Below are 27,860 nucleotides of genomic sequence, written 5' to 3'. Positions count from 1 at the left end.
CCAATGATGTAAGCACGTGCAACGTCCGTGGCAGCACCAAACGTTGTAGATCAACAACATATAATATGAGAGAGAGTATGACCACAAAGCGCTTAAAGGTTGGACGTAAAAAAGTTTTATTCCGTAAAAAGTGACCAAAACTTTTTATATGCATATTCCAGCAATTTTAAGTAGGATTAAATGTCAAACAATTTCTTGAAGTCAAAGACTTTTGTATGTGATTTCATTTTTGCTTGATGCAATGTGCATAAAATTAAAAGATGAACACTAATAAAATAATTTTTTAAAAGAGACTTTTTCATTTGATTCAATTTTATATGATGGATTATGCAGAGAAAAATTGGGCTGACAGGCCTATTGCTTTATTACGTATTCAGGTTGTGCATCATGTTTTTAAAAAGTAACCATGTAACTAGTTACTTTTGAAAACAAGTAATCAGTAAAGTAATGGGATTACTTTTGAAGAAGTAATCAGTAACTAGTAACTAATTATTTTTTCAAGTAAATTGACCAACACTGGTCCCCAAGTACAGTCACAAAGGTTTAGCAATTTTCCAGACTGACTGTTGGTTCATAAAGTAATGATGGACTGTCGTTTCTCTTTATTTGGCTGATTGGTTCTTGCCATAATATGAATTCTGACAGTTGTCAAATAGAGATGTCAGCTATGTACCAACAAGACTTCTGCACAACACAACTGATGGTCCCAACCCCATTAAGAAGGCAAAATATTTCACCAATGAACCCTGACAGGCACACCTGTGACATGTAAACCATTTCAGGTGACTACATCATGAAGCTCTTTGAGAGAAGGCCAAGGGTTTACAGCGGTGTCAACAAAGCAAAGGGCTACTTTGAGCAATCTATAAAACATATTCAGATAATTTTTTCTTTTCTTTGCTACATGACTCCATATATTTTGCTGAATATATTTGATGTCTTCAGTATGCATGTACAATGTAGAAAGTAGTAAAACTAAAGAAAAATGAGAACGTGTGTCCAAATTTTGACTGGTTGTGTATATTTAAAGTGTGTTATCAAATAATTTTCAGACCAACAAACTGTTTTTTGTTTTTACCTCCACCATATGCTGACCCTACACATATGGTCTTGTAATCGGAAGGTTGCCGGTTCGAGCCCCGGCTTGGACAGTCTCGGTCATTGTGTCCTTGGGCAAGACACTTCACCCGTTGCCTGCTGGTGGTGGTCAGAGGGCCCGGTGGCGCCAGTGTCCGGCAGCCTCGCCTCTGTCAGTCTGCCCCAGGGTGGCTGTGGCTACAATGTAGCTGCCATCACCAGTGTGTGAATGTGTGTGTGAATGGGTGGATGTCTGGATATGTAAAGCGCTTTGGGGTCCTTAGGGACTATACAAATACAGGCAATTTTACCATTTACACACATGCAGGTAATTGCTTCACTTTCATCCCACAAATGCAACAAAAAAAATCTGTTCAGTTTAACCTGAGGTGCTTAAAGAGGATTTTGTCAAGCTCACGGAGAATATTTATCAACTCTGAACTGGCATCATCACCTTTACTCCTCACAGTATCAATAACAAAACGTGCCTTTTCCCTTTTGTTTTTCATCGTGTCTGCTTCTACCCTCTCTGGATCAGTTATTGCCGTTTTCTCCAGCAGTTTGTCGATCAGGCTGCTGAGAACAGGTCCTGATATCCCCTCAATGAAGCAGCTTCGTATGTTGAACAGCCTCTCAGAAGGAGGAAGATTTATAGTTTCCACTGTAGGGGAGAAAATACATAGATCTTTTTCCCAAACACAGATGGAGCTGCTCTTTTCTTTCAGACTCAGACTAATATCTCTGAAGACTATTCTTAAAATCACCTGGTGTTGTAAAGGCTCACCTTTTAGCACATTCACTTCACCAGATGCACCTTGTTTCTTTTCCTCACCTTTAATTGGGTGTGGTGCTTGGCCTTAATTGCACTCACCTGTCACTCATTATATAAGGACTGCACTCACCTACCCCTCACTCTTCCTTCACTCCCACAGGGGGCGGCAGCTGAGAGAGAGCAGTCCATGTGTGTCTTTCCTTTCTTTACCCATTATTCAATAAAACGACAAAACCTGCAAATGACTGATGACTGCTTATTCTCATTCTAATCGGATGAGCCCATGATGACTACTTAAACCCTGAACCTTCCTTCCTCCAATACATGGTCCTCCGAGCCGGAGCAGTGTTAGCGTCATGGATTCACAGCAGCCATTGACTGGAGATTCGAGAAGTTCTGGACGTGGAAGGCGACCTCCTACCCACCTGCAGTATGACGTTCAGTACCCTGGGAGTATAAGTGCTAGATGTGATACAGAGAGTCAAACAGAATGCCAGCATAGTGACACAGACACACATGGGCTGCAGGATCCTGACGGAGAGTCAGAAAGCCAACCAGAGACATCACCTGCTCCTTTACCTACCAGTCAAGATGAGGTGATGAGGGAACTCCTGATGACGATGAGGGAGATTAGGCAATTTATGATTCAATTATCTCCTCCCCATTCTCGCAGTTCCTCCAGATCTTCAATTCACACTGTCTCATCTGATGAAAGCAAATCCTCTGTATGCGGTTTACAAGTCATTCCCCAAACACATCAGCAACATGAGCAGTTCCCAGTGATTGATCCAGCAACCTGTCAATCACCCTTTCAGCCCCCACAGATTAGCCGTCAGTCTGGTGCAGTTCTGGCTGCTAGCCCTCCTTTCCCTAATTCAACAATATTAGATGCTGCAGTTCCGTCAAGTGGTTTGCCTAGACCAGTTTTTCCTACACCAGATGAGACTCCTTTTAATTTCCTGGCCACACAACTGCAAGGTCCGCACCAGATTTCATGTGTTCAACCTGCTGTTCCTCTAGATGAAGACCCCGCTCAACCTCTCATTTGCATTCCAGAACCAAGGCAGCACGCTCCTGTAAAGCCGCAACGAGCTACATCCAATGGCTTACATGAACAGAAACCTTTGGTACCTGTTACTGCTAGCTCGGGTCACTCCTCTAGCATTAGAACACATGTATATAAGCTTGAGGGTCCTTCTTTCCCAGACCTTACCAGTGAAGATGAAATCCAGTATAGGCTGTTACGAATGGCCCTTACTAACCTGCTTGACCCTCATGAGACAGAGCACTTTAAATATCATGTCCTTCTCGATCATCTGAAAGTAGACCAAGCTAAACGGTTAGCTATTTCCTTTTCCTATGCTCCTGACCCATACACTCAAGCCATCAAAGCTCTTGATGAGCGTTATGGGCAACCAAGACAGCTAGCATTGAAAGAGCTACGGAATATACTGGAGCTTCCTCCTATCAGAGCAGGTGATGGTCGGACTCTGGATAACTTTGCTCTTCGTGTGCAAGCTTTAGTTGGTTTGCTTAGCACTATGGGTGATCAAGGACGGACAGAACTAAATTGTGGCTCCCATGTCGAGCGCCTACTTGAAAAGTTGCCTGCAGAGCATTCCAGTCGCTTCAAACGGCACATTTACAGGCAACAAGGAGATATGATGTATGACTTACCTTTGTTCTCATCCTGGTTGCGAATGGAATGCAAGTGTCAACCAAGAAAGGACAGTCCTGTTTCATCTTTTAACCAGCCACGACCTGCCCGTAAGTACACCTCTCCACTTACAACAATATTACATGGGACAAATCCATCCAATCCTGTACAGGCAACACAACCCATCATAATGACTAAGGCAAGATGTGCATATTGCTGCTCACCTGAACACCACATTAGCAAGTGCCCTGAGTTCATTAACAAGACAAAGGATGAGAAAATACACTGGATAAAGAGAAACAAACGGTGTTGGCGTTGTGCTAGAACTCATCAGGCTGCAAAGTGCGATCTGAGAAAAGACTGTGCTACCTGCATGAGAAGACATCTACAGATCCTATGTGAGGTGAATCAGAGACCTAGAACTGAAGTTAATCCTGTAGTGAGTACACTGTACTTTGATAAACCTAGTGACTGTCCCAGTGTACTATTGAAAGTTATGAAAGTGCTCCTGCGTAATGGCAAAAGAACCCTGGAAACATATGCAATACTTGATGATGGCTCCCAACGTACCATGCTTCTGACATCAGCAGCTCAGCATCTCCACCTAACTGGGAAAGCTGAAAAATTATCACTCAGAACTGTCCATCAGGAAGTTGAAACTATTCAAGGTTCTTCTGTAAGTTTCCAGATTTCTCCCATCGCACATCCAAAGAAAACTTACACAATTAATAATGCCTTCGCTACAAGTCACTTAGCACTTTCAGACCACACCTACCCCGTATCATCTCTCCAACGGAGATACAAGCATCTCAAAGGTATCCCATTACCCTTTATTAACAAAGCAGCTCCACTACTGCTCATAGGCTCTGATCATACCCACCTTATTACGTCTATTGCACCAGTTAGACATGGACCATTTGGATCTCCTTCAGCAGTCAAAACCCGCTTAGGATGGACACTCCAAGGTCCAATCACAGACTTCCAACCCCAGAGCAGTTCCACGCATGCCCAATGTTTGTTCACATCTTCCAGTTCAGGTTCAGGTGAACCGCTTCAGCACATCCTCGTGTCCGCTGATGGCTCTGAATTCATTCAGCCACCTCCTACTCTACCATCAGCAGTACCTACGTCATCACCGGCAGTGCCGCTATCACCAGTTCCACTGCCTGTGGCTGCCATTCCGCCAGTGGTCAGGGCGCTGCCTGCTCCTGCATCACCTGGTCCTACCTCCGCCAAGTCCCGTACAATGCCCCCAGCGCCTGCAAAACTGCCCGACGGTCTGCAGGTCTGGGCCTGCAGCTGCATCCCACGTGGCTGGTCGCCACCGCTGGCTACATGGTCGGCCCCCGAACAGTCTGGCCTGCATTGTCAACCGCCAGGTTGACCCCCCCCTGAACCTATATCAAACCTGTAGCATGTCTGATTCCTCTGCCCCCGCTTCATGAAAAAGAACAACTTTAACCCTTTCAACATATTTCTCAGTAGAAATATGGGGGCGGCTGTTGTAAAGGCTCACCTTTTAGCACATTCACTTCACCAGATGCACCTTGTTTCTTTTCCTCACCTTTAATTGGGTGTGGTGCTTGGCCTTAATTGCACTCACCTGTCACTCATTATATAAGGACTGCACTCACCTACCCCTCACTCTTCCTTCACTCCCACATGGGGCGGCAGCTGAGAGAGAGCAGTCCATGTGTGTCTTTCCTTTCTTTACCCATTATTCAATAAAACGACAAAACCTGCAAATGACTGATGACTGCTTATTCTCATTCTAATCGGATGAGCCCATGATGACTACTTAAACCTTGAACCTTCCTTCCTCCAATACACCTGGAAAGATGTGAAGTAGCTGTCGTGGTACTCATCATCAAAATCTATCTCTTTTGGTTGAACTTTAATCAGGTCATCCTCAGGAACAGTGGACAGAGTGTAAACCTGCTTTGGAAGCAGTTTGCAATGAGGGGGTGTGTCTATGTACCTCTCATCCCCAATTAGTTTCCTCCTGGTGCGCTGTACATCACGGATCACGATGTTCCTTGGCAACAACAATACATTGAGGATGGATCTCAGATCAGGATCAACTGGGAGTTTGTAGAAGAGCAGAACCAAAGCTTGGACTGGGTCAGGAGGAGAGTCTTCATCCTTCACATTACCATAACCAGAAAACCCTGTGATGTTTATAACAACATGACTTTCCGTTATCCGCTGAGGGGTGATGAACTCGATGCCATCATCCTTCACATGAGCGACCTGCAAGAACTGACCTCCACCTGTGGAGATGAGCTCACAGTGTGGGAGACAAAGCTGACACACAGACTGCTGCTGACATTTGATGTCAAACAGGGGTCCTGCAGGCTTCTTGTGGTGTCGGGTCAGTAGCCTCCTGTACCAAGGGACAGTCCTGTAAACCACGTCTGCTTCTCCCTTCATTAAAAACACCAGGCCGGTCACACTGCACTGGTACAGACCTGGACAGGAGCACTGGAAAGTGTAGCTTTCATCATCAAAATCATCAGTGATAACTGGTGTAAACTCATTTAACAGCATATCAGGTGAGCTGTTTACTTGTGTGAAGTTGTTCTTTGTGCAGGGTATTTTGCTCAGTGAGACCATGCTGTGAGAACAAGGCAAGAGGCAGGATCTGCTGCACAGCCCACTAGATCCAGATGTCCCTGAAGGTTTACCATCTGCCATGGTTTCGGACTTCATATTACAGTGTGTCACAATTTCTTCACTCTCAGGACTTGCAGTGCTGCTACCTGCTGCTGATTCATCAATAAAAGAGGTCACAGAGAGTGAGCAGGAAGGAGGATATTTAGAGTGGCTTGGTTTTGGAACTCTTCTGATGTGATTAACTTTCAGCCCATCACCTGTAGCTGGAAAATTTTCTCTTATCTCCCATGTAGACACGTGTACGCAATGTTCACAAGTGTTAGAAAGGAAGCTTCCTGTTATTTCTGTCTGTGTTTGCTTGTGTTTAACACGAGGAATTAAGCAAGAATGCATTAACGTACTCCTTCCTTGCAACATTCTCCTTGGCCTAGATTGTTTTACATGATGATCAAACATTTCTTGTTACATTGCTTTAGTGCTTGCTGTTATCCCAATGGGGCTGTACACTAACCCTGACTCAAAGCCGGCCATTGGAAGCTTCCAAGCACTGTCAGAAAACCAGTTTGTCATTTCTGATTCTTTTTGTTCATTTTTTTTTTAGATTGTAATCTTGATTTGGTTCTGAAAGTAAGCTTTCTGTCTTTTCTTTTTCACTTTGCTTGTTTTTACCATGAGGGAGTAAATCGGAGTCTTCCAACAGACCTGTTTTGTTTGTCTTTTTTCTTCTCTTTCCCTTCATTTTATACTCTTGTGGATCATCTTTCTTTGACCAAGAAGTTAGTTCAGCTCTTAATGTTCTATTCTGTGCTGGATTGTACATGTTACACTGCTCGCTGTCATGCATCGAGGCATTGAAAGTCTCACAAATGCCAAAACCTGTGCCTTGTGCCAATTTAAACTCTCTCTTTTTTAGAAGAGGATGGCTATAACTTCTAAAAAGCAATGGAGGTGTACTCTGGATCACTGAACGATGTATACTAACATCTGTGTCTTCTTTTTCTTTAGTGCTGTCACTCCCGCTCCCACTTTTGCTCCTTGATTTTGTGTTTAATGGCATATCCATTTTTCCAGTAACACTGCGTTCCGTCTTGGTTTTCACTGCTTCCTGTCAGATGTTTTGAATTATTCCCTCATGACCTTTTTTCCCTCTTGTAGTTTTCCCCTGCTGAAAAACAGAATAAAAAACAAACAAACAAACAATTAAAACCCTTATAAAATAATCAGTGCTTCATGGTTTCAAACACAGTTCCTTTGTGTTTATTTTAATGTTACAATGGTAAATGTTTGATTAACTTTAATCCTAAAAGAAATAAACATCAATATAAATCTGACACAATACTACAACAATGTGACAGTTACAGCTGAAAGTATGAATGGCACGTGCTGTCCTGCTTAAACTGCAAGCCAGGTATGCATTCTATATCGAAAACTCTATAGCTTTAGCTGGTTCTTGTATTTCCACAGCACAGGTCAGCTGTCAGTTTTTAAATCCAGATTTCCTCTGGTGATGACCTGTTAATGTAAATGAAGAGGAACAGTTTTACTGTTAAATTTTCCTTTTGTTTTTGTATTTTAAGGTGCATTTGGCCTTTTATATATGTGAGAAACACCATAAAAGTCAGTGATAGGGCTCTAGCAGGGCCTCCTGAAACTACTCGTATGGGTGTGGTGGTCTCTCTTCGCCTCCTCCTCTCTTGCTCCACCCCTCTGTCTTTCTCTCTCGCTGTTCTCTCTCCCCAGGACACAGCTGCTGTTCATTGGCCTCATTTACCATCTGGGACCAGTCAGCAATCACCTCTGAGGTCATATAAGCTGGGGATGAACTGGATGAGGGAGGGTGATTTCTCTGGTGTTTTCTTTATTGTGTTTTAGGTGATTGTCCTGCCTGTAGTGTGGAATTGTAGGAGTAGTGGGGAGAGTAGCTGCTTCATGTGAGTAGTGTGGGCTTGTGGGCCTCAACAGCAGCAGCAGCGAATCTTGCTGCTAGTGACAGGGTGAGCTTGTAGGTCTCTGGAAGTGCCTCCTTGTTGTGTGGAGTTTTTTGTTAGGTTGTTGTATTCTTTGTTGTTGCAACCTTTTTCTTTTTCTAGTGTTATTGGTAAAACGGCATTGCCGGCTCTTTATGTTAAGATGATCTATAATAAAAACTGCTTTATTTACTAAACAACTCTGTCTGTTTTCCTTTCACTCTGTTCTGGACCTATTTGTTACCGGTCCCCACACTCACAGCCCTCTTGGTGGGGACGTAACAGTCAGAAAAACCTTCAAAGCTCTAGCATGACAGATATTAAACTTACATGAAGACAAATCTGTACTGGAGGTATTTCCCACAAAGGAGAAGAATTAAACATTTTAAAACATCTGTATGAAAAGAAGCTATAGCCTGAGGTTTCAGTGTCATTTGTAGCGAAGTTAGGTTAAAGACAAGTCTCAATCTTTTGCAGTGTCAGTCCATAGTTTCTTTACAACCTAACTGGTAATAAAAACAAAAAACCCCATTACTTTGGTCAAGGAAAGGTGTTTAGGATGATTCCTAAAGACTTTTAAAAAAGGGGAAAAAAAGGAGCGAGGTGCTGAGAAACTAAACAACCTTGCTTTATTCTCCTGAACAATGTGACACTGGATTTTGCAGCATTCCATTATGTCAAAGATGGACCACAAAATGTGCATCTTAAATCACCAGATAGTGTTCCAACACTGCTGTTTAAGGTTGTTTAAATGAGAACAGCCCTGTGAAAAAAATCTCTTCTGTACAAAGATCTATTTTAAATAAGAAACATTAGGGTCAGATTTACCAACAGCGCAGGGCCTTTCTTGTAGCTAAAGCTGCTGTATTTACTGATGAGACTTAGTGTTTGTGGCTGTAAGTTTGAACTCAAGTAATATTGCAGCTGTCCTTATGGCATATGACTTTAAGGAGAATATCTAAATGAATCATGTAAATGTGAATTACAATGTCGGTGGCACACAACTTACTGCAAATTGCCTGAAATCCAACACTGAAAATGGTAAATGCACTGGTTCTCATATAGTGCTTCTCTACGCCACCTGGACCCTAAGCACTTTATACAACTAGTGTCATTCATACAAGCACTTTGTTTCTATGAGTGTGCTTTCTAACTGGGCAGCACGGTGGTTTGCACTGTTGCTGCACAGCAAGAAGGTCTTGAGTTCAATTCCACCATAACGCCAGGGTCTTTCTGTGTGGAGTTTGCATGTTCTCCCTGTGTTTGCGTGGGTTCTCCAGCTTCCTCCCACAGTCCGAAGGCATACAGTTAGTGGGGATAGGTTAATTGATTAATCTAAATTGCTCATAGGTGTGAATCTGTGAGTGATTGTAAGTGTGAATGGTTGTCTGTGGCTGTATCCCAATTCAGGGTCTGCAGCCTTAAAGGCCGCATTTTAAGGCCGATTATGTCACAGTGACGCGACGAAGGCTGTCCCAATTCAAAGGCTGCTCGAAATGCGGCCTCAAATGAGTCCTTCATTTCCCTGAATTTTAAGGATGGGTCGGTGTAGCCTTCATGGTCCAACATTTCCCAGACTTCATAGCGCGGCGGTGGGTGTGGATAATTTTGCCGGGGGAAAAAAAAAAAAACGGCGGAAGAGGGGCGGCCAAAGAGTAAACTTTTAAACGTAAGTACTGAATATGATGTCACTTATTTATGTGCAAATGTTGAATAATGAAGAACATTAAAACATTACTGTTGGCCATATGTCAGCAAAGTTATGTGACATTAGTGATGTTTGTACTTTCAGCGTTTACTTGGTTTTAAAGCCTTTCAAATATAAGCCGTTCAATAGTCGACCTTAATCTTACAGAGAATGTGATGATTTTATGGATAATTAAAGTCAGTCATATATCCACAAGCACAACAAGCTGAAAGTCAGTGATGCTGCTCGGTTTGCAGTCCTGAATATCATGGCACAAGCAGGATTCACTGCACTGTTAATGTTAGCTATGTTATATTGCTGCCTCTGTTCGGTGGTGTCGAGCCAAACGGACTTTAACGTGTGTTTGAACGAGCTGACGGTTCACTCGTTAAGCTGAAAGAAAGATGCTTTAATCACAGGAGTCACACATGTGTCCACTGGACCATCTGGAACTCTTCTTGTTTAGCACTCGTAATAACACAAACACTAAATCCTCCTTCTCTTGTGCTGTTTTGTAGCAGTGTATACACCTGAGACTGTCACCTGTCTGTCTGTCCTGCACTCTCTCTCTGTTTCTTTCTCTCTGATTGTGGAATAAAAGTATGAACATGTATTTATAAGTTACACTTGTGTTTGAATCCTGCAGCTTATCACACATTTGATTTCCATGTGTGACAACTGCAAGTGTCCAGAGTGAGGACAGACTGAGGGACCCACTGCTGCACATCATCTGTGAGGCTTTGCACCCCTGATGATCCACCAGGACAAACTCAGCAGTGTGTGAGGAAGAGGAGGAGGAAGAGCCAGCAGCAGCTGACAGATGGAGAGAATAGACAGACTGTTCCCTGTTTGTGAAGGACTGCTAGGAAAGTTTAACATAACTAATTGTCTGTCCTGAATCAGTCTTATTAGGTAATGTTGAAATAATGTTATCATCCCAGTGTTTTCAGTGTGGGAGAAAGTACTCAGGGCCTTCAAGTTACACACTATGAAAGACAGCAACAAGTTTAATATTCAGAAACCTAAAGTATGTATCAGCAGCAGGATGGAGCTAAAAATAAATGTTTGTTTCAGTTCTATGAAGCTTTGAGTATTTTGGATTAGTAGCACTGCTGTGTTTGTTGCATCATATTGTTGTGATTGTTTATATGCTTTATATATTCTGAGGTAAGTTGATCTATAGTGTTACATCATATTTTATAAGGATGTTATCAATGTTCCCTCTAAGCTGCGCGTGTGTGCAATTACGCACTGCTGGCACGGTCTCTGCACACAGAAAATCTGCGTTGCGCACAGAAAAAAATCTAACCTGAATTGAAATTAAAATTAATACGTTAACAATTCTGTTTTGCAGTGTTAGTCAGTGAGTGACTGGCTGCTCCCGTATGGGATTAGAACGATGCCACCTTATCCCATAGTCCAGCCAATAATGCGTATATACGCAGCCAATCAACGTCGTTGACAGGCTATGACAGCGTCCTTATGTACCGACACCGGTGTTTTAGCTGGCAAAGCGGTGTGGCTGTGAAATGAAGCCACGTTAATGACAACGTGTACAACCACTGGAGATGTGAGCAGGACAGACGGAACAACTGACAGAAAAAGTGTGGACTTTATACCAGTTTTTAAATTGTGTTGATAGGCCACGTAAAACCAGAGTTATGATAAAAAAAAATATGCAATGTTTGGTTTTCTTCCTGAATACTGTCGTTGTTTATGTTTACTGAGGGAAGAAACGGTAAAAACTGCATTTTATAAGAAAAAACGCTCGAAAGCACTCTCCGCCTGTGAGCAAAAACAAACCCCCCCCCCTACCCCTTTCCTATTTGTCCAAAAAAGTACCATGTTGACCAATCAAAAAATGATATGGCAAGATATGGAAGTTTTAGGAGTGACGGCGGTGTTTTGAGATGTGAGAGATTTGCGACGTTTAGCGCAAATCTTGTGTAGTTAGTGTGTAGTTAGTGTGTAGTGTAGTCAATAGTTTTGTTGTGTGTGTCAGAACAATGAGGCGACTGCTGAATGTTACAGGTGTTACAGGAGTGATACATCTCCTGTTGTCAGGCCTGCAGGTATCAGGCTGTTGTTCTCCTTTATCTCATAGTGGACAGAAATTATTTTTTGGAGTGGCACAAATAATTTGTGTGGCATCAGATTTGATGCAGAACAGCTGATTGTTCTGTAAATAGTTTGAAATGTTTATTTAAAAACGTCTTGGCTGCATTTAAAAAAATAGCTGCAAAAAACTTTGTTGTTTGCCAAACTGAGTAACTTTTTTGAAGAAGTAACTATATAATTAATTGCACAACATTGGTCATTATATACTGTATTTTGCAGACAGAGAGTTACAGGACTCTCCCAGACCACAGACTCATAATACAAGTTAGAGCTTTATTAAAAAAAGAAAAGAAAAAAAGTGGTGTTTTCAAATTTGGAGTTCAAGTTATTTTTACTTCAAATAGTGTTAACATACTACACAGGCCAATGACTAGATTTTTTTGACATTTTCATTGTAAGTGGGCTAAAGTAGTTAATTAAAGGTAGTCTGACATAAATGTAAATGCTGTAATTTGATTTGATTTTAATAAACCATGTAACTTGGATGGATTCGATGCTGGCGTGACCACAGTGCACGCGTCTGATGTCGCTCACAGTGGTTCAAGGGATCGCTCAGGGAGTTTGTGTGTTCGCTCAGACACATGAAAAATTAGAGGGAACATTGGATGTTATGTGTTTGTATACTTTCTGCCCAGTTTGCACCCCCCGTAACCCTGGAAAGGATAAGCGAATGAATGGATGCTTTCTAACATTCAGGAACTTCGAGTTGGTATGTTGCCCAAGGATACTTGGCCAGAAGCATCCATCACCCTAATAGTTAGATGATGCAGCCACTCCTAAAGGTGTAAAGTTGGTTGTACAACAAAAGGAGTGTTAAAAACGACTCACCAAAAGGTCCCACAGCTATTGGCTTATCCTTGTTTCACTGCAATGAACAAAAACAAAAACCAACAAACATTAAGTCACAAAAATCGAATAGGACATTTAGCACCAGGCTCATTATTCACAGTCAAAGTACAAAACCTACTCCAAGCATAAAATAATATGAAACACAAAGAATGTAAAAGTACACAAGTAATATGATGGTTGTCATAACATTTGATCCTAGCACAAACACTCAAGAAAGTGAGTCAAACATGCAAGTACAAATATCAGAAGTAAGTTAACACCAGCAAGACACACAATCAACAGAACACTCAAGCCCAGCTACATAAACAAAACAAATAAATGAGATGGGTGTAGTGGAGATATCAAAGAGAGGCACGGCTGTGGCACTGATTCAGACTTGGAGCACTACGGTCACCCCGGTGTGTCGGCCAGAACACCACTTAAGGCCAAAGAATCCCAGAGTAGGAAATAAGAAGGGAGCTTGAGGTTCCGTTTGAGGCACTTTATTATCACAACTCAATTTCTGGGGGTGTAAACACGGCGGGTGTACATAGCTGTGTAGGTGGGTGTGTGTGTGTGTGTGTGTGTGTGTGTGTGTGGTTTCCTACAAAAGAAATAAACAATGGAAATAAAGATAAATAAAGAGAATAGACAAGTAAAACACTCAAATATAAACATGATCCAACATAGTTGACATAATCACATATATAGAAATAAGACAATACAGTACACTTCAAACTGCTCACACTATGCAACTAAACCGCATTGGTGCGAGGTTAAGTTACCGTCAGTACGCAGGAACTACTTCCGGTAGTTGTACAAAATAAAAGCTTCCCCATTATAATCAGCGGTAATGCTCTTATTGTGAAGGGCAAGCGGGAACGCGATACTTCCGGCCAAACTACGATCGCTATTTATTAATCCTCGTACCTAATTGTACACTACAAACTCCGCTACTTCAAAGTAAACAATCACATACAACATACAGAGAAGGTTTGATAACACAGGAATGACGGTATGGACATACGAGCGGCCGTACATGCGTCAACAAGCTAAACCAGGATAAGCTAACGACATAAGTTAGCATATGAAATGAGGGTGGACTCACGCGTTGCATGCGTGGCCTACCGCTCCAACTACGGACTACATTAACTCCTAAATGGTAAACATACTACAGTACTGACACAAACAAAGGCAGATACAACACAGGTCAATACTCACTTGTCATTTACGCACACATAACATTCCCCAGGAATTAGTGCAACCCCTCCAGACCAACACTGCTCATCCGACATTAAACTGCCCACCTTACTAACCGGATGATGTCACTAGAAGGTGGGCTGGCCCAAACTGACAGAAGACTGAATATTAAATGAACTTATATAAACTTATAAACACCAGTAAACTATTGTATGAACTTTGGGGCCTTTTATACAGCCGCCCCCAAATGTATGTAAGACATTTGCTCATCAATAAGGCAACAAAGTTCTAGGGTTGTGGTGAGTTCGACGCAGAGCTGTCCTCATCTTCTCCCGAGGGCAGCGCAGGGAGGACAACCAGTCTGGCAACTGGCCGAGTGTAGACTCTCTCCTTCACCTTCACCTCAGCCGACCTGATGCGTCCATCAGGGCTAGGATGAGTTTTAATCACCCTCCCCACAGGCCAGAGAGCCCTGGGAAGTTGTGGATCAGCGATCATCACCACAGAGTCCTCAGCCAAATCAGCTGCTGTCGATTGCCACTTCTGGCGAGTCTGCAGACTGGGAATGTACTGACGGATGAAACGTGACCAGAAATGGTCAGCCAACACCTGGGAATGCTTCCAGCGACGGCGACTGAGGAGCTCGTTCTCTGGGTATACTATCTGAGGTAGGGATCCATCCGGCCGCCCCATCAGAAGAACATTGGGAGTCACTGGATCTGCATCTCTGGCATCGGAAGACACATACCCCAGGGGTTTACTATTAAGTATCCCCTCCACTTCGATGAGTACTGTGCGAAGCACTTCTTCTGGAACTGACTGAGCACCAACTGTAGCATAGAGGGCATACTTAACCGACCGGATCTCCCTTTCCCATGCTCCCCCAAAGTGTGGGGCACCTGGAGGATTAAAGCGGAAGCTGATCTTCTGGGGTGCTAGGAGCTGTTGTAGTTCCGGGGCCATCCTCAGAAAGGTCTCACGCAGTTCCCTCTCACCTCCCCTGAAGTTGGTCCCCTGGTCTGAAAACAGCTCGGCAGGTGTACCTCTACGGGCGACAAATCGCCGAAGAGCCATCAGGAATGCGTCTGCATCAATGGTGTTAAGAACATCCAAGTGGACTGCCCTGGTGGTAAGGCACTTGAATATGATTCCCCATCTCTTCTCAATACGCCGTCCAACCTTGACCTCAAACGGCCCGAAGCAGTCCATTCCCGTAGAGTAGAAAGCCGGTTTATATAGACGCAGCCGGGCTGCTGGCAGGTCTGCCATCTTCGGCACTGTAGGTCTAGCTCTCCACCTTTGACAATCAGCACAGAGGTGTTGGTAGCGCCGGACAGCTTCACGCCCTCGCAGAATCCAGTAGGAGCGCCGAAGCTCTGCGAACACCCGCTCTGGGCCAGGATGATGGAGGCGGCTGTCAAAGTCTTGGATCAGGAGTTTGGTCACTGGGTGGCTTGGGTCTAGGATAATCGGATGGAGTGTCTCCAGTGCCAAATCTTCAGATCGACGAAGTCGTCCTCCAACACAAATGAGCTGTCTAGTCTCATCCACCTCAGGTGACAGAGAGAGAAGACGGCTGCTCCTGGGAACTGGCTTAGCGACTTTCAACAGACTGTACTCCTCCGGAAAACTATCCATCTGGGCCCTCTGTAGGATCAGCCTCTCTGCCCTGCGATAGTCCTCAGCAGTGGGATGACCATCTGGTTGGGCCGCCCCATGTAGCTCCCGCGCTGCAACCTCTAACATCTCACTCCAGGTTCTGTGGCGGCTCAAATCAGAAGTTGGCTGACCTGACGGAGCAGCTGCAGTGGTCCCACAGAACACAGCTTTGCGCAGCTCGGAGGCATCATCTGCTTGGTCAACCGTGAGATCTTCTGGCCAGGAGTCTGGACTGTGTAGGAGAAAGGATGGTCCTTGGCTCCATCTATTCGGTACAGCGAGCTCCTTCAGCTTCTTCCCACGTGTCACATCATCGGCTGGATTCCTTCCAGAGTCGACGTATCTCCAGGAGTGCCTGTCTGTCAGCTCTTGTATCTCGGCTACACGAGTGCCAACAAAGACCTTAAATCGGCAGGATTCAGACCTCAGCCAGGTCAGAACTGTTGTAGAATCAGACCATAGGACCGTCTGGTCGATTCTAAGAGTGAGCTCCCTTTCCAGCACTTGTGAGAGCTGTGCCCCAGTGAGTGCAGCACAGAGCTCCAATCGGGGCATGGAGTGAAACCGCTTGGGGGCAACCCTGGACCGGGCCACCAAGAATGACAGATGCACTTCTCCATTTCTGCCAGTGGTCCGGAGGTAAGCTACTGAGCCATAAGCTTCTTCAGAGGCATCACAAAATATGTGTACCTCTCTCTGACAGCCGAAGGTGTCCACTTGCTTAGGCACATATGGTCGAGGAAGAGTAACTTCAGGCAAAAACTGCAACTCTTCCTCCCAGGCTGTCCACTGCTGCATGAGCTCCTGAGGTAGATGTGGGTCATCCCAACCCCTTTGCTTGTCCCAAAGATGGCGGATGATTACCTTCGCTCTGGTTGTGTAGGGTAAGATGAACCCTAGGGGGTCGTACTGGCTGGCCAGGACCTTGTAGATATTGCGCATCGTGGGAACTGCATATGGAACTTGACGATGCTTGTAGCCTAGGACATCTGTGTGGAATAGCCAGCTCAATCCCAGGGTAGATTCTGGGGTATCTACCTTGTTCTGGGCCAGCCATAGCTCCACACTAGCAGAGCAGCTCTCTTCTGGTAAATGACTGATGACGTCACGTTCATTGCTAGCCCACTGTCGTAGGTCAAACCCTGCTGAGGCTAGGATGGCTCGTAACTTGTCGACAAGGTTCCTTGCCTCTCCCACGGTAGGGAAACTCTGAAGGCAGTTGTCCACATAAAAACACCTTTCGACTGAGAGTCTCACGTCATCACCTGGCTGGCTGTTGTCCATGACGTGACGCTGCAGGGCGAATGTGGCACAGCAGGGGCTACACGTGGTTCCGAACGGGAGCACCCGCCACTCGTAGACTGCTGGAGGGCTCTCGTCACTGATGTCACGCCAGACAAATCTGAGCAGGGCACAATCTTCTGGTAAGAGACGAACCTGGTGGAACATGCCTTTAATGTCCCCACTCACTGCAACTGCATGCTCTCTGAAGCGTAATAGAACTCCCAGAAGCGACGCACCTAAGGTGGGCCCAGGCAGCAGGTAGTCGTTCAAGTTCTGTCCTCTGTACTGAAATGAGCAGTTGAAAACCAAGCGGTTCTTGCCATTATGGCTCACCATGTGATGGGGGATGTACCACGCCTCCTGACCTTCTGTCGCAGGTGTCTCAGAGCCACACTTAACGATGGAGCCAGCCTTGATAAGCTTCTCCATCTCCACCTTGTAGGCTTCAGCTCGTTCTGGGTCTTTAGCCAGCCTTCTCTCCACACCCCGTAGACTTGGCATGACGGCGTCTTTAGTGGCCTGCAGTAGAGGCATCCCCTTCCGGCGAAGCAGTGGGGTGGCATAGCGGAGTATGCCTTCAACCTCTACTCGGACATTTCTGGTCTCCAGAATGCGTATGGCCTCTTGGTCTTGCCTTGAACGAGTAACAACCTTCTCGTTTCGGAACGGAACGATGTCGACCTGCCATAGTTTCTCTACATGTTTCATTAACTCACTGACCTGAGGTGCCACAGTTGTCAGCAAGCACTGCTGTGGTTGGGCAAACTGGCCAACTATACTTGCTGGCCCTTGTAGCGCCCAACCTAGCCTGGTGCGAATAGCAGCAGGCCCTCCTGGAGGTCCCAGCCTGACTGGTTCAACGGGGGTAACCAGATGGGGATGGTCACTGCCAATGAGTAGCAAAGGTTTCACGTTTATCAAGGTGTGGATCGGAAGGCCAATCAGGTGTTTATACCTTTCTCTGAGTTGCTCCATGGGATAAGTGTGGCCTGCAAGTCCGATGCGTGCAGCAGTGAAGGCCCCAGCAATCTTGAACCTGGTCCTGGGCCTTGAGGGAGAGGAAACAGAGAACGACACTGACTCACCTCTGAGAGTCTGTACGTCCTGCCTAATCGTGCGCAGTGGGACGTCCTCTGCGACCCCTTGCATGCCTAACTTCTCGGCAGCCTCTGGCAGAAGCATTGTCCTCTCTGACCCGTCATCCAAGACGGCATAAGTGCTGATTGTTCGCTTGCCATAATGAATGCAGACTTTGACGATCTTCAGAAGGACTCTGCAGCCTTCAGTGGGTCTGTCTAGATACAGGACGTCGGTCGCCGCCTTCGAGTCACCGCTCACCACCGCTGTTGTTGGTGACCCTTTCAGTGTTCTAACATTGACATCATGCAGTACCTGGAGGTGCTTCCCTTGGCAGAGGCTGCACGTCTTCCTCAGATTACACTGGGCCGCCTGGTGTGACCGTGCGCAGCGCCAGCACCTCTTGTTACTCTTTATCCACTCTGTTAGCTGGTCCTTTGTCAACTTGGATACCACTGTGCACTGACTGAGATAGTGCTCTTCCGTGTTACAGAATGGACAGTACGGTTTGTTCTTACTGGCCCCACCACCTGGCCTCATCGCCTGTGGCTTTGTCGTTACCTCCTTTGCACCATGAAGGACTGTGATGGATCTCTTACCCTGGCGCACCTCAGGCCTGGGCCACTGTTTCTCCTTTGTCACTTTCGCTGCTAGCTGCCCTTCAGAGTCTTGGCACCAGGACTCATACTTAAGCCACCCTGCGAGATCTGCCAAGGTATGCATCCTCACACCTTGTTGGAACATGTAGCGGCGGAATTCTGCTCTCTGCTCGGGAGGTAGTTTACTAAGCAGACGAGCAACATGTGAACCACAGTGTAGTTCCACTTCTCCTTCTGGGCCTAGTGTCCTTAACATCCCCACTAGTGACTGTATCTGGAGGGCAAATCTCTCAAATGCCGAGACGTCTCCACGCCTGATGTCAGGTGAGTCCATCATCGCAGCAATACGCCTCAGCACTATCTGATGTGGCTGGCCGAATTTGTCATTGAGGGCCTCCATAGTATCAGTGAAGGGTGTGGTAGAGTTGAGGTAAGCATCGGCTATTAATCTGGCCTCCTCTAGGTGCAGGTGATCAACCAACACTTGATACTTGAACAGCTCAGTCGCGTCCTCAGGTAGAAGATTCACCAATGCCATCTTAAGCCTAGCAAACTCACTAGGGTCTCGACTTGAGAAGTTGGGAATTGTTGGGCGGGGACCATGGTAAACTGTCTCTGAGGTGATAAAAGTCCTGCCCAGCTTCGGTCTGTCCGGCAGTGGCTGTGCAGAGGACAGATTGAACTGCTGCTGCTCAGGGGATGCTGGATTACAGTCATGCTCAGTCTTACTGTCCCCATAGGCGGCACGCAGATGCTTGGACCCGCCCAATGGGAAATTGCCTGAGCGAGGTGGAAGATGAACCGGCTTAAACCAAGGAGGTGGATTATGCGAGGCGTTATCTGGAAACCTGAGAGCAGGGGGAGGATCTGGTGACAGACTCTGTCCTGGGTGGTCCACAAACCTATTAGCAGGTGGGATTGCCATTGCCTCTGTCTTAATGGCTGGAAAAACACATGCATCTTTATGATGGGGGTTCAACACTGGTGGGTCACTAGGCAGTGGTGCTTCCTCAACTGGATCTGGCCACGGTGGTGGAGCAGGCCAGTCATCATCCTCCTCAATCTCTGGTGCATCACCCGGTAGCGGTGACTGCATTAACTTACTGGTTTGGAGAGAAGATGGGCCCTGCATGCTCTGGACAGCTTCCACTAACTGTCTCATTTCTGCTCGTAGTGCCTTGAGTTCGACCAGATCTGATGACATACGCTGCTGGGTCGGCTGGATGAGGTGGCGCTCCTGACGGATGTCCTCTAACTCTGCACCTATTTCCTTATTTGGATGGATATAGGGGAGCGCAAAGGGTAGAGGAGTAGAGTGATCGTAGGCTTGTTCCCCACGACTTCTCTCTGGATACAGCTGGGGGGCTAGCTGATTCTCCTGGATGTGCTGTTGGCTCTGAGCTCCATAGCGCGAGGCCGTCTCATGGAGAATAGCATCCCTCCTCCACTGAGGGCTGGCTAGGTTGTAGCTAAAGGGGGAAGCGAGGGAAGTCATCCTGGCCTTGTCCTCTTGGTGTGTGAGCTCTACATCCTCTCTATGTGCCTGGCCAATGTAGCCTGGGTACTCCATCTCATAATCTGCGTAGCGCACAGGTGGGCGAGCATGTCGTTTGGGGCGTGCGCCGCGAGCTTCGTACTCTGGGCCTGATTCCATCTCTGAGGCAAACCTAGTGCATCCGGCTCGAAGGACCATTAAATGTAGTGGAGATATCAAAGAGAGGCACGGCTGTGGCACTGATTCAGACTTGGAGCACTACGGTCACCCCGGTGTGTCGGCCAGAACACCACTTAAGGCCAAAGAATCCCAGAGTAGGAAATAAGAAGGGAGCTTGAGGTTCCGTTTGAGGCACTTTATTATCACAACTCAATTTCTGGGGGTGTAAACACGGCGGGTGTACATAGCTGTGTAGGTGGGTGTGTGTGTGTGTGTGTGTGTGTGTGTGGTTTCCTACAAAAGAAATAAACAATGGAAATAAAGATAAATAAAGAGAATAGACAAGTAAAACACTCAAATATAAACATGATCCAACATAGTTGACATAATCACATATATAGAAATAAGACAATACAGTACACTTCAAACTGCTCACACTATGCAACTAAACCGCATTGGTGCGAGGTTAAGTTACCGTCAGTACGCAGGAACTACTTCCGGTAGTTGTACAAAATAAAAGCTTCCCCATTATAATCAGCGGTAATGCTCTTATTGTGAAGGGCAAGCGGGAACGCGATACTTCCGGCCAAACTACGATCGCTATTTATTAATCCTCGTACCTAATTGTACACTACAAACTCCGCTACTTCAAAGTAAACAATCACATACAACATACAGAGAAGGTTTGATAACACAGGAATGACGGTATGGACATACGAGCGGCCGTACATGCGTCAACAAGCTAAACCAGGATAAGCTAACGACATAAGTTAGCATATGAAATGAGGGTGGACTCACGCGTTGCATGCGTGGCCTACCGCTCCAACTACGGACTACATTAACTCCTAAATGGTAAACATACTACAGTACTGACACAAACAAAGGCAGATACAACACAGGTCAATACTCACTTGTCATTTACGCACACATAACATTCCCCAGGAATTAGTGCAACCCCTCCAGACCAACACTGCTCATCCGACATTAAACTGCCCACCTTACTAACCGGATGATGTCACTAGAAGGTGGGCTGGCCCAAACTGACAGAAGACTGAATATTAAATGAACTTATATAAACTTATAAACACCAGTAAACTATTGTATGAACTTTGGGGCCTTTTATACAATGGGAGTTTAGCAAACCAGAACTGTGGACATACCAAAATAGCAGCTTCTGTAGACTTTTTTTTATTCACCTGTCGTGGCCCTTCACCAACAGATGGCAATAAAATTAAATACAATATATTTATTAATTTATTTAAAAAGCAATAATAATACAAATTTATTATACAGAACATTAAACACACTTTGATAGGCTATTAGAACTCCTAATTATTTTAGATCTATGTTATTCATGCAAAGCATCAACTGAACAAGAATCCAAATTCAATTTATATAGCACATTTAAAAACGGAACGTTTGCCTAAAGTGCTGTACAGAAACTAAGGGGTAAAACACAAGACAAAACCACTGACACTCACAAAAACACATAATACACACATAAATATATGAACTCACACCAGTCTAAACACTATTGAAAAAAATGCGTGTTCTCAAAAGTGACTTAAAAACAGTTCTGCAGCGCTATATACATAAGAACAGTATAGTATTATACTATATTAATAACAGTATTAAAAGAGGTCTCAATGTTAGGATTAATCAAGGCCGAAGTTTCAAATAATCAGGTCTACAGGCAATCCGTGTAAACAAAACCCATTTAGACCATTGTTCCGAGTTCGAAAATGTTGAGCAATGAAACAAACACACAGAGGCCCAGAAGAGTTCAGTCAAACAATGATTTATTGAGTACACGCCAGCATCGATCTTCTCCGAACAGCTCAATTCAGAATGGTTTCATTCATCAGGGTTACGCCCCCTCATGCGTCACAAATGAACATAATATGCATCAGTTACAGTAAATGGTCAATCTTAAACCCCTAAAATTAAAAAGAGGAACTTCTCTGTCTATCACACCTTCCATACAAGGCAATAAGTTTCAAGCCTGCATGGTCCCTGAGCGGATGCTCTTCTTTAACTAATCTCCTGTCATCTGTTACCAAATAGACTAAAATGCAGTTAGAAGCTAAATTAATTTCAGGTTTGTAAGCGTGTATGCGGCCTTCTATGCTCTAAGTCACCCACAATATATCAACTGAGACATAGCATTCAGCGAAGCTTAAAACCTCCAATAAACTGAGACTGAACATCAACTCTGTGAATGAGCACAATCATGCAATGTATATAAACTGACTATGGCTGCACCTGTAAGTAAAAGGTTAATAACAGTAAGTTTCATAAACATCTTTAATGCAGTAAAAAAAGCAGTAAAATATTTCTGCATCTCCACACCATCCTTCAAGACTTTGATACAATTTAAAAGTGTAACGGTTACAGATAAATTTGCGAGAGACTGCTCTCTTGTTTCCGTACCTGCTGTTGAGGGTCCCGTTTTAAATCCAATCTGGCATTTCCTTATTCGATTCAAATAAGTAAATAAATTTAAAAAGTCCTTGTTACTCTATCGATGCTTCTCAGGTAAAGACGTACACGTTTGTAATCTTTTCCAGTTCTTCAAAAACTCCGGAAATGAACAGTCCCGCCCACCTTTCTTTCAGATTCGATTCTTTTTCTTTCTTTCTTTTTTCCAAAGTAGACCAAACACTTTAAAGGATGTGTTGATTTTTTTCTTTGTTGGGTTTTTTGGGGGTTGTTTATTAAACAAAGAATAAATAAAATTGTCGAATAAAGTAACACCATGAGACATCTGACGCATTAACGTTTGCTGCCACGTGACCTAGAGAACGTGAAACAAAGAAAAAAAACGGGTCTGTTAAGAAATACACAATATTATTATTATTACATCAATTTAAAACAAACGTTATTTATATTCTGTTTTTAAGCGATTTTATTCATTTTCTTAAAACCACGTAGAACTATCACTGCAGTTGGACGCTTGCCTGATGGACATTACATTATTGCAGTCTCAATAATTTTCACTGACAGTCCAAATTAGAACAAAGACAGTCAGGCAGTCTTCCATTCCACCGATTACAAGACAACAACTGACGAAGCCTTATCTATTAGATAAGCTTGATTTGAACTGTGATTGCTAAAGTCGTCTACAGTAAATGTTTGCAGTTCAAAGAAACTTGCAGTCTGGCACGTGCTTTACTGTTAACAGAGTCACAGAGATGTAGGCAGATTTTAATCTGACCTGAAAATAAATCTGTAAGTGGTCTGTTTTATATTGACCACAGGATGACAGTAAAAGAGGTTAAGGACACAAAATAGCAAACTTACATCTACCTGTGATTTCATTTTTTGAATAAACATATACTTCAAGTACGAGGGCAATCGTGACTCAAGAGTTGGCAGTTCGTCTTGTAATTGGAAGGTTGCCGGTTTGAGCCCTGGCTCGGGCAGTCTTGGTCGTTGTGTCCTTGGGCAAGACATTTCACCTGTTGCCTATGGTGGTGGTCAGAGGGCCCGGTGGAGCCAGTGTCCGGCAGCCTCGCCTCTGTCAGTGCGCCCCAGGGTGGCTGTGGCTACAATGTAGCTGCCATCACCAGTGTGTGAATGGGCGGATGACTGAATGTTGTGTGAAACACTTTAGGGTCCTTAGGGACTAGTAAAACACTATACAAATACTAGGCCATTTACCACTTCTAGAAAATAAATGACTTTACTCTGAGCTTTGACAGCGACTTTATGAATGAGGAAATGAATCAGAGCATGGGTCAGCTGGTTCAGGAGCAGCAGGAGGGGAGGAGTCAAGTAAACCGGCCAGCACTCAGGTTTAGTTCACAGGCTCTGATACCAAAGTAACTGACTCAGGTTGATAAACTCTGCTTAGTAACAGCAGGCACTGAAAGTGAAGATAATCAAGTTAGAAACTAGGTAAAAGTAAGAGAAGACGGTAGCTGAATTTTTAGCCATGGTCTGTTTTATGGATCTCTTAGAAACTCGAAACCTGGGACTCAAGTGGAGAATGAAACATAGGTTATAATACTAGCAGTACTATACACAACAGGAGAGACGGTTCAGTGACAAATAGCAACAACAGTAAAGAGTAACAAAACTTTATTGTGTAAAACCTAATAGTTTTTAGGAAGCAGATATTATGAAATTAGAAGTTGAATATGTTTAAAATACCACACTTGGTTCATTAACTTCTAACAATCTGGAAAATAATTTATTGATTTTGCAAGAATAATAAAACAGAACAAAACTTCATTTTAAATTAAATTAATAGTTTGAACAGAACATCTTCTACATTTTCTGATCAGATTGAGAAGATCCAGTATTATTCTCTCTTTAGAGCTAAGAATTCAGTTTCCTTTTTCATACAACTCTATGTGTCCTCCAGACTCTTTTCTTATACAGAACAAGCCTGAAGGTATAATAATCTCTCTGAAAGTAAAATGATGAAACATAAACCTGCTGGAGAACATCAGTCTTATTGTTGTAAATGATGAGAACGAATGAGGATTTAAAAAAGTTCTGAATCCTGTCTTGATACAAGACCGCCCTCTAGAGAACATATACACTACATGCACTTTTTTATATAAGAAAATGAATAAACAAATAAAAAGACTAAAGATATATACTCAGTAGATTGAAATAAGAAACGTCTCATTGATAATTGATATAATTTCTCTGATAGTGTCAGGTTTCGTGATCACACCTAAACAGAGGACGTGTCTGAAGACACTAAGGGAGCCGATCGTCACGTACACCAATAAAAATGAAAACAGACACTGAGACTGTGTCCTGATCGGGATCACTGAGACTGTCTGAGGAAAGCTGAAATGCAGCCATGAGGCATGTTACTCTGTTAAACACACTCAGTCTGTTTACAGTTTACAGCCTGTTTTAACTTCCCCAAATGTGTTTATAATTTTACATCCTAATGCTTGAATCAAGGGCGTCGATTTGGCATGGACGGAAGGGACATGTCCCCACCAATATCCAGCGATTATTGAATTGTCCCCACCAATAATTTGATCTCTTCGAGTAAAGAAAAACAAACCCGATAGAAAGAAAAAAACAATCTGTCAACGTCTCATTCAGCCAGCGGTGCAGAAAGAGTTAAATTACGTTCTCTACCGGAGTCCTACCTCATGTGACAAATATGGCCAATGTGATTGGCTGTGCCTTTCAGGGAGCTCTGTTTAGTTTTAGCAGCGGCAATCCTGCGCTGCGAGGACCTGCAAGGAGGAGAGGAGGATGGCAGCAAAAAGGAAGAACCTGGATATAACAAAGTATTTTTCAAAGAAACCTGTAAGTCACTTAAAGTCAAGTTCACTCATAAAATGTGTCCGTCATAATAACGTTACAGGCTATACCAGGCCATACATGCCAACCCTCCCGATTTTTCCGGGAGAATCCCGAATTTCAGTGCCCCTCCCGAAAATCTCCCAGAGCCACCATTCTCCCCAATTTCTCCCGATTTTCCACCCGGACAGCAAAATTGAAAAACCATATCCCAGATTGGCCCAGCCAATTCCAGTTTCCAACAATGGCTACTACTACTGCAGCTACTTAGTATTAATATTACTCTTATTACTCTTTCTGGGTCGCGAAATAAACTTTTAACATATTTTCAGGCGAGAATGTAGTTGTGTAAACTTCAAATAACTTAAACATGTTATTGTTTGGCCTTTTTCAGTGTTTTATTTGTTCGTGAGTAAATCGGTTTGGCTGAGATTAAAGTTATTAGATTAGATTAGATTAGATTAAATAAAACTTTATTAATCCCTCGGGAGGGTTCCTCCGGGGTTTTCACACAACTGAATAAATGTCGAAAAGAAAACTGATTAAACAGAAGTGTGAGATGGTCGAGAATCTACGCAAGTGTCCGGTTATATTTTATTTTATTTAGACAGCAAGGAGCAGACGGCAGAGGTGACGTAATTATGAAGGCTAGACCCCCCAATTTCACAGTCGCTCATTTCCGGTCTACCCGGCTTTCGGAGGACCCGGCCCACTTAGACCGCGAAGGCCGGGTCCTCAGGTGGACGCAGCCTCTGAATTTGGACACCCCCGGCCGGTGACATTTAACTTATTTTTTTCCGATAAGTAAACACTGTAAAAACCCCTTTGAATGTCTCCCTAATTCTGAGGTCTCAAGGTTGGCAAGTATGTGCTAGGCTTTGGCCCACATCAGTCTAAAACTGTATGTAACCATGAAAAAAGTGTTGCCATGTCCACCAGGACAGTATAGTATAGACAGTATAGTATAGACTCCTTCACATAGTGGACATTGAGTTGTTGTGTGGGGCACCAGTAGTCCATGTCTGTTGCTGTAACAGTAGTTCATGTTTAGAATAAAAAGTCCCAGCTCACTGAGCTGATCGGGGCAACAGTGCCTAACATGTTGCATAATTTTGCTGAGAGATCTTTTACTTTGTGCTAATCTTAGATGAGTAGTTTTATGGACAAAACCCAGCAGGTCATTCAGTGTTCCCTTAGTGCTAATGTATCAGAGATGTTGGTGTAGTATAACTGAAGTAATGTTGTTAAGTCCTTAAAGTCATATTCTTTTATTGTCATGACTGTATTTGAAACTATTTTTATTCTTGTATGATACCTGATTTATATGGAATATGGCTGAAGTAAACTAAAGTCTAAAATCAGTCATTTGTTTAATAGTAATTTAACATTATATAATTCACATATAAAACTATGAAATGTAATTTTAAATGGTTTAAAAGCATGTAGAATAGCATATGTAGGCAAGTATATTTCTCCTTTTTTATCAAGAAGCAAAGACAAAAAGGAAAAAAAAAAAAAAGAAACAGGGCGGGGTTCGGTGGTTGAATCATCCGTCCCCACCAATGCCAAAACCAAATCTACGCCCTTGGCTTGAATATAATTATACATCTGAGCTGTCTTAATTAACTGACGTGTATGTGTTTGACTGAGTTTTCGCAAGTTTTTACTGATGCACCAGGAGCCAGAATGTACATTCGGATATTCAGTGTTGAAACAGTTTTTCGGTACATCAGCATTAGGTAAATATGATCTATACCAGGGCTACAAATAAAATATAATTTTAAATATGCAAAAACAAAATAACTTTTCTAGAGTTATGGTTACAGACTCTCTTCAACTCCCTACACTTATTTTATTAGTCCAGACCCACGACACTCATATAAGTCCTCTCGTGTTGAGAACTATATGGTTGTTATCGAAATAAAATGATGCATATTTGCTTTTACTAATTAAGTTTACACTACTTTTCTTGCATAATAGTAACCAATAATCAAATTAAAATACTATTAAAATAAATACTTTAATAAAATAACCACTAAATTAAATAAATAAATAAATGAATAAATTAAGAAATTAATTAATTAAAATGTCTGAATTGAACAACATAGGAAGTTGATTGCAGTTGAAGCTGCAGGATTAAAACACAAGTTCAGCTTAAATACATGTTCATATTTTGTATTTTACAGTAAGAGCAAAAGTAAAAGAGGAGGGGAAAGAACAGGACAGAGAGAAAGATGACGGGCTCGGGTGGTATTCAGTACTAGAAAAAAAGAGCACAGGAGTATTTCCTGTTTGTGTTAGTATTTGTGTTATTAGGGTACTAAATAAGACGAGTGCTAAATTTAACCACAAAGTGGTTAAATTATTAGAAACCTGTGAATTCTTTTAACTTAA

The 27,860-nt window shown here is 43.5% G+C and overlaps 1 protein-coding gene across 1 annotated transcript; it reads right to left on the bottom strand.

The window, feature by feature from the left end:
- Positions 1–1,355: 1,355 nt before the first annotated feature.
- LOC102081417 (NACHT, LRR and PYD domains-containing protein 1a) lies at positions 1,356–14,120 on the bottom strand. Its single transcript, XM_019353395.2, has 4 exons — positions 13,941–14,120; positions 12,720–12,756; positions 5,337–7,284; positions 1,356–1,841 (listed from the first exon to the last, which is right to left on the bottom strand). The coding sequence occupies exons 3-4, from the start codon at positions 6,573–6,575 to the stop codon at positions 1,452–1,454; spliced, it is 1,629 nt and encodes a 542-aa protein (XP_019208940.1). The 5' UTR covers positions 6,576–7,284; positions 12,720–12,756; positions 13,941–14,120; the 3' UTR covers positions 1,356–1,451.
- Positions 14,121–27,860: the final 13,740 nt, after the last annotated feature.

This window comes from Oreochromis niloticus, linkage group LG9 (genome assembly GCF_001858045.2).
Source record: "Oreochromis niloticus isolate F11D_XX linkage group LG9, O_niloticus_UMD_NMBU, whole genome shotgun sequence".
Lineage (NCBI taxonomy): Eukaryota > Metazoa > Chordata > Actinopteri > Cichliformes > Cichlidae > Oreochromis > Oreochromis niloticus.
The sequence above is the reverse complement of the archived record's forward strand: the minus strand, read 5'-3'. Positions and strand labels throughout refer to the sequence as shown.

What these genes read in the sequence shown, in the direction of transcription:
- LOC102081417 (XM_019353395.2), bottom strand. Translation starts at nt 6,575, where the DNA reads ATGTTTGATCATCATGTAAAACAATCTAGGCCAAGGAGAATGTTGCAA. An exon ending in GCTACTTCACATCTTTCCAG is followed by an intron (nt 1,842 to 5,336) that starts GTGTATTGGAGG and finishes TTACAACACCAG; the next exon opens with GTGATTTTAAGAATAGTCTT.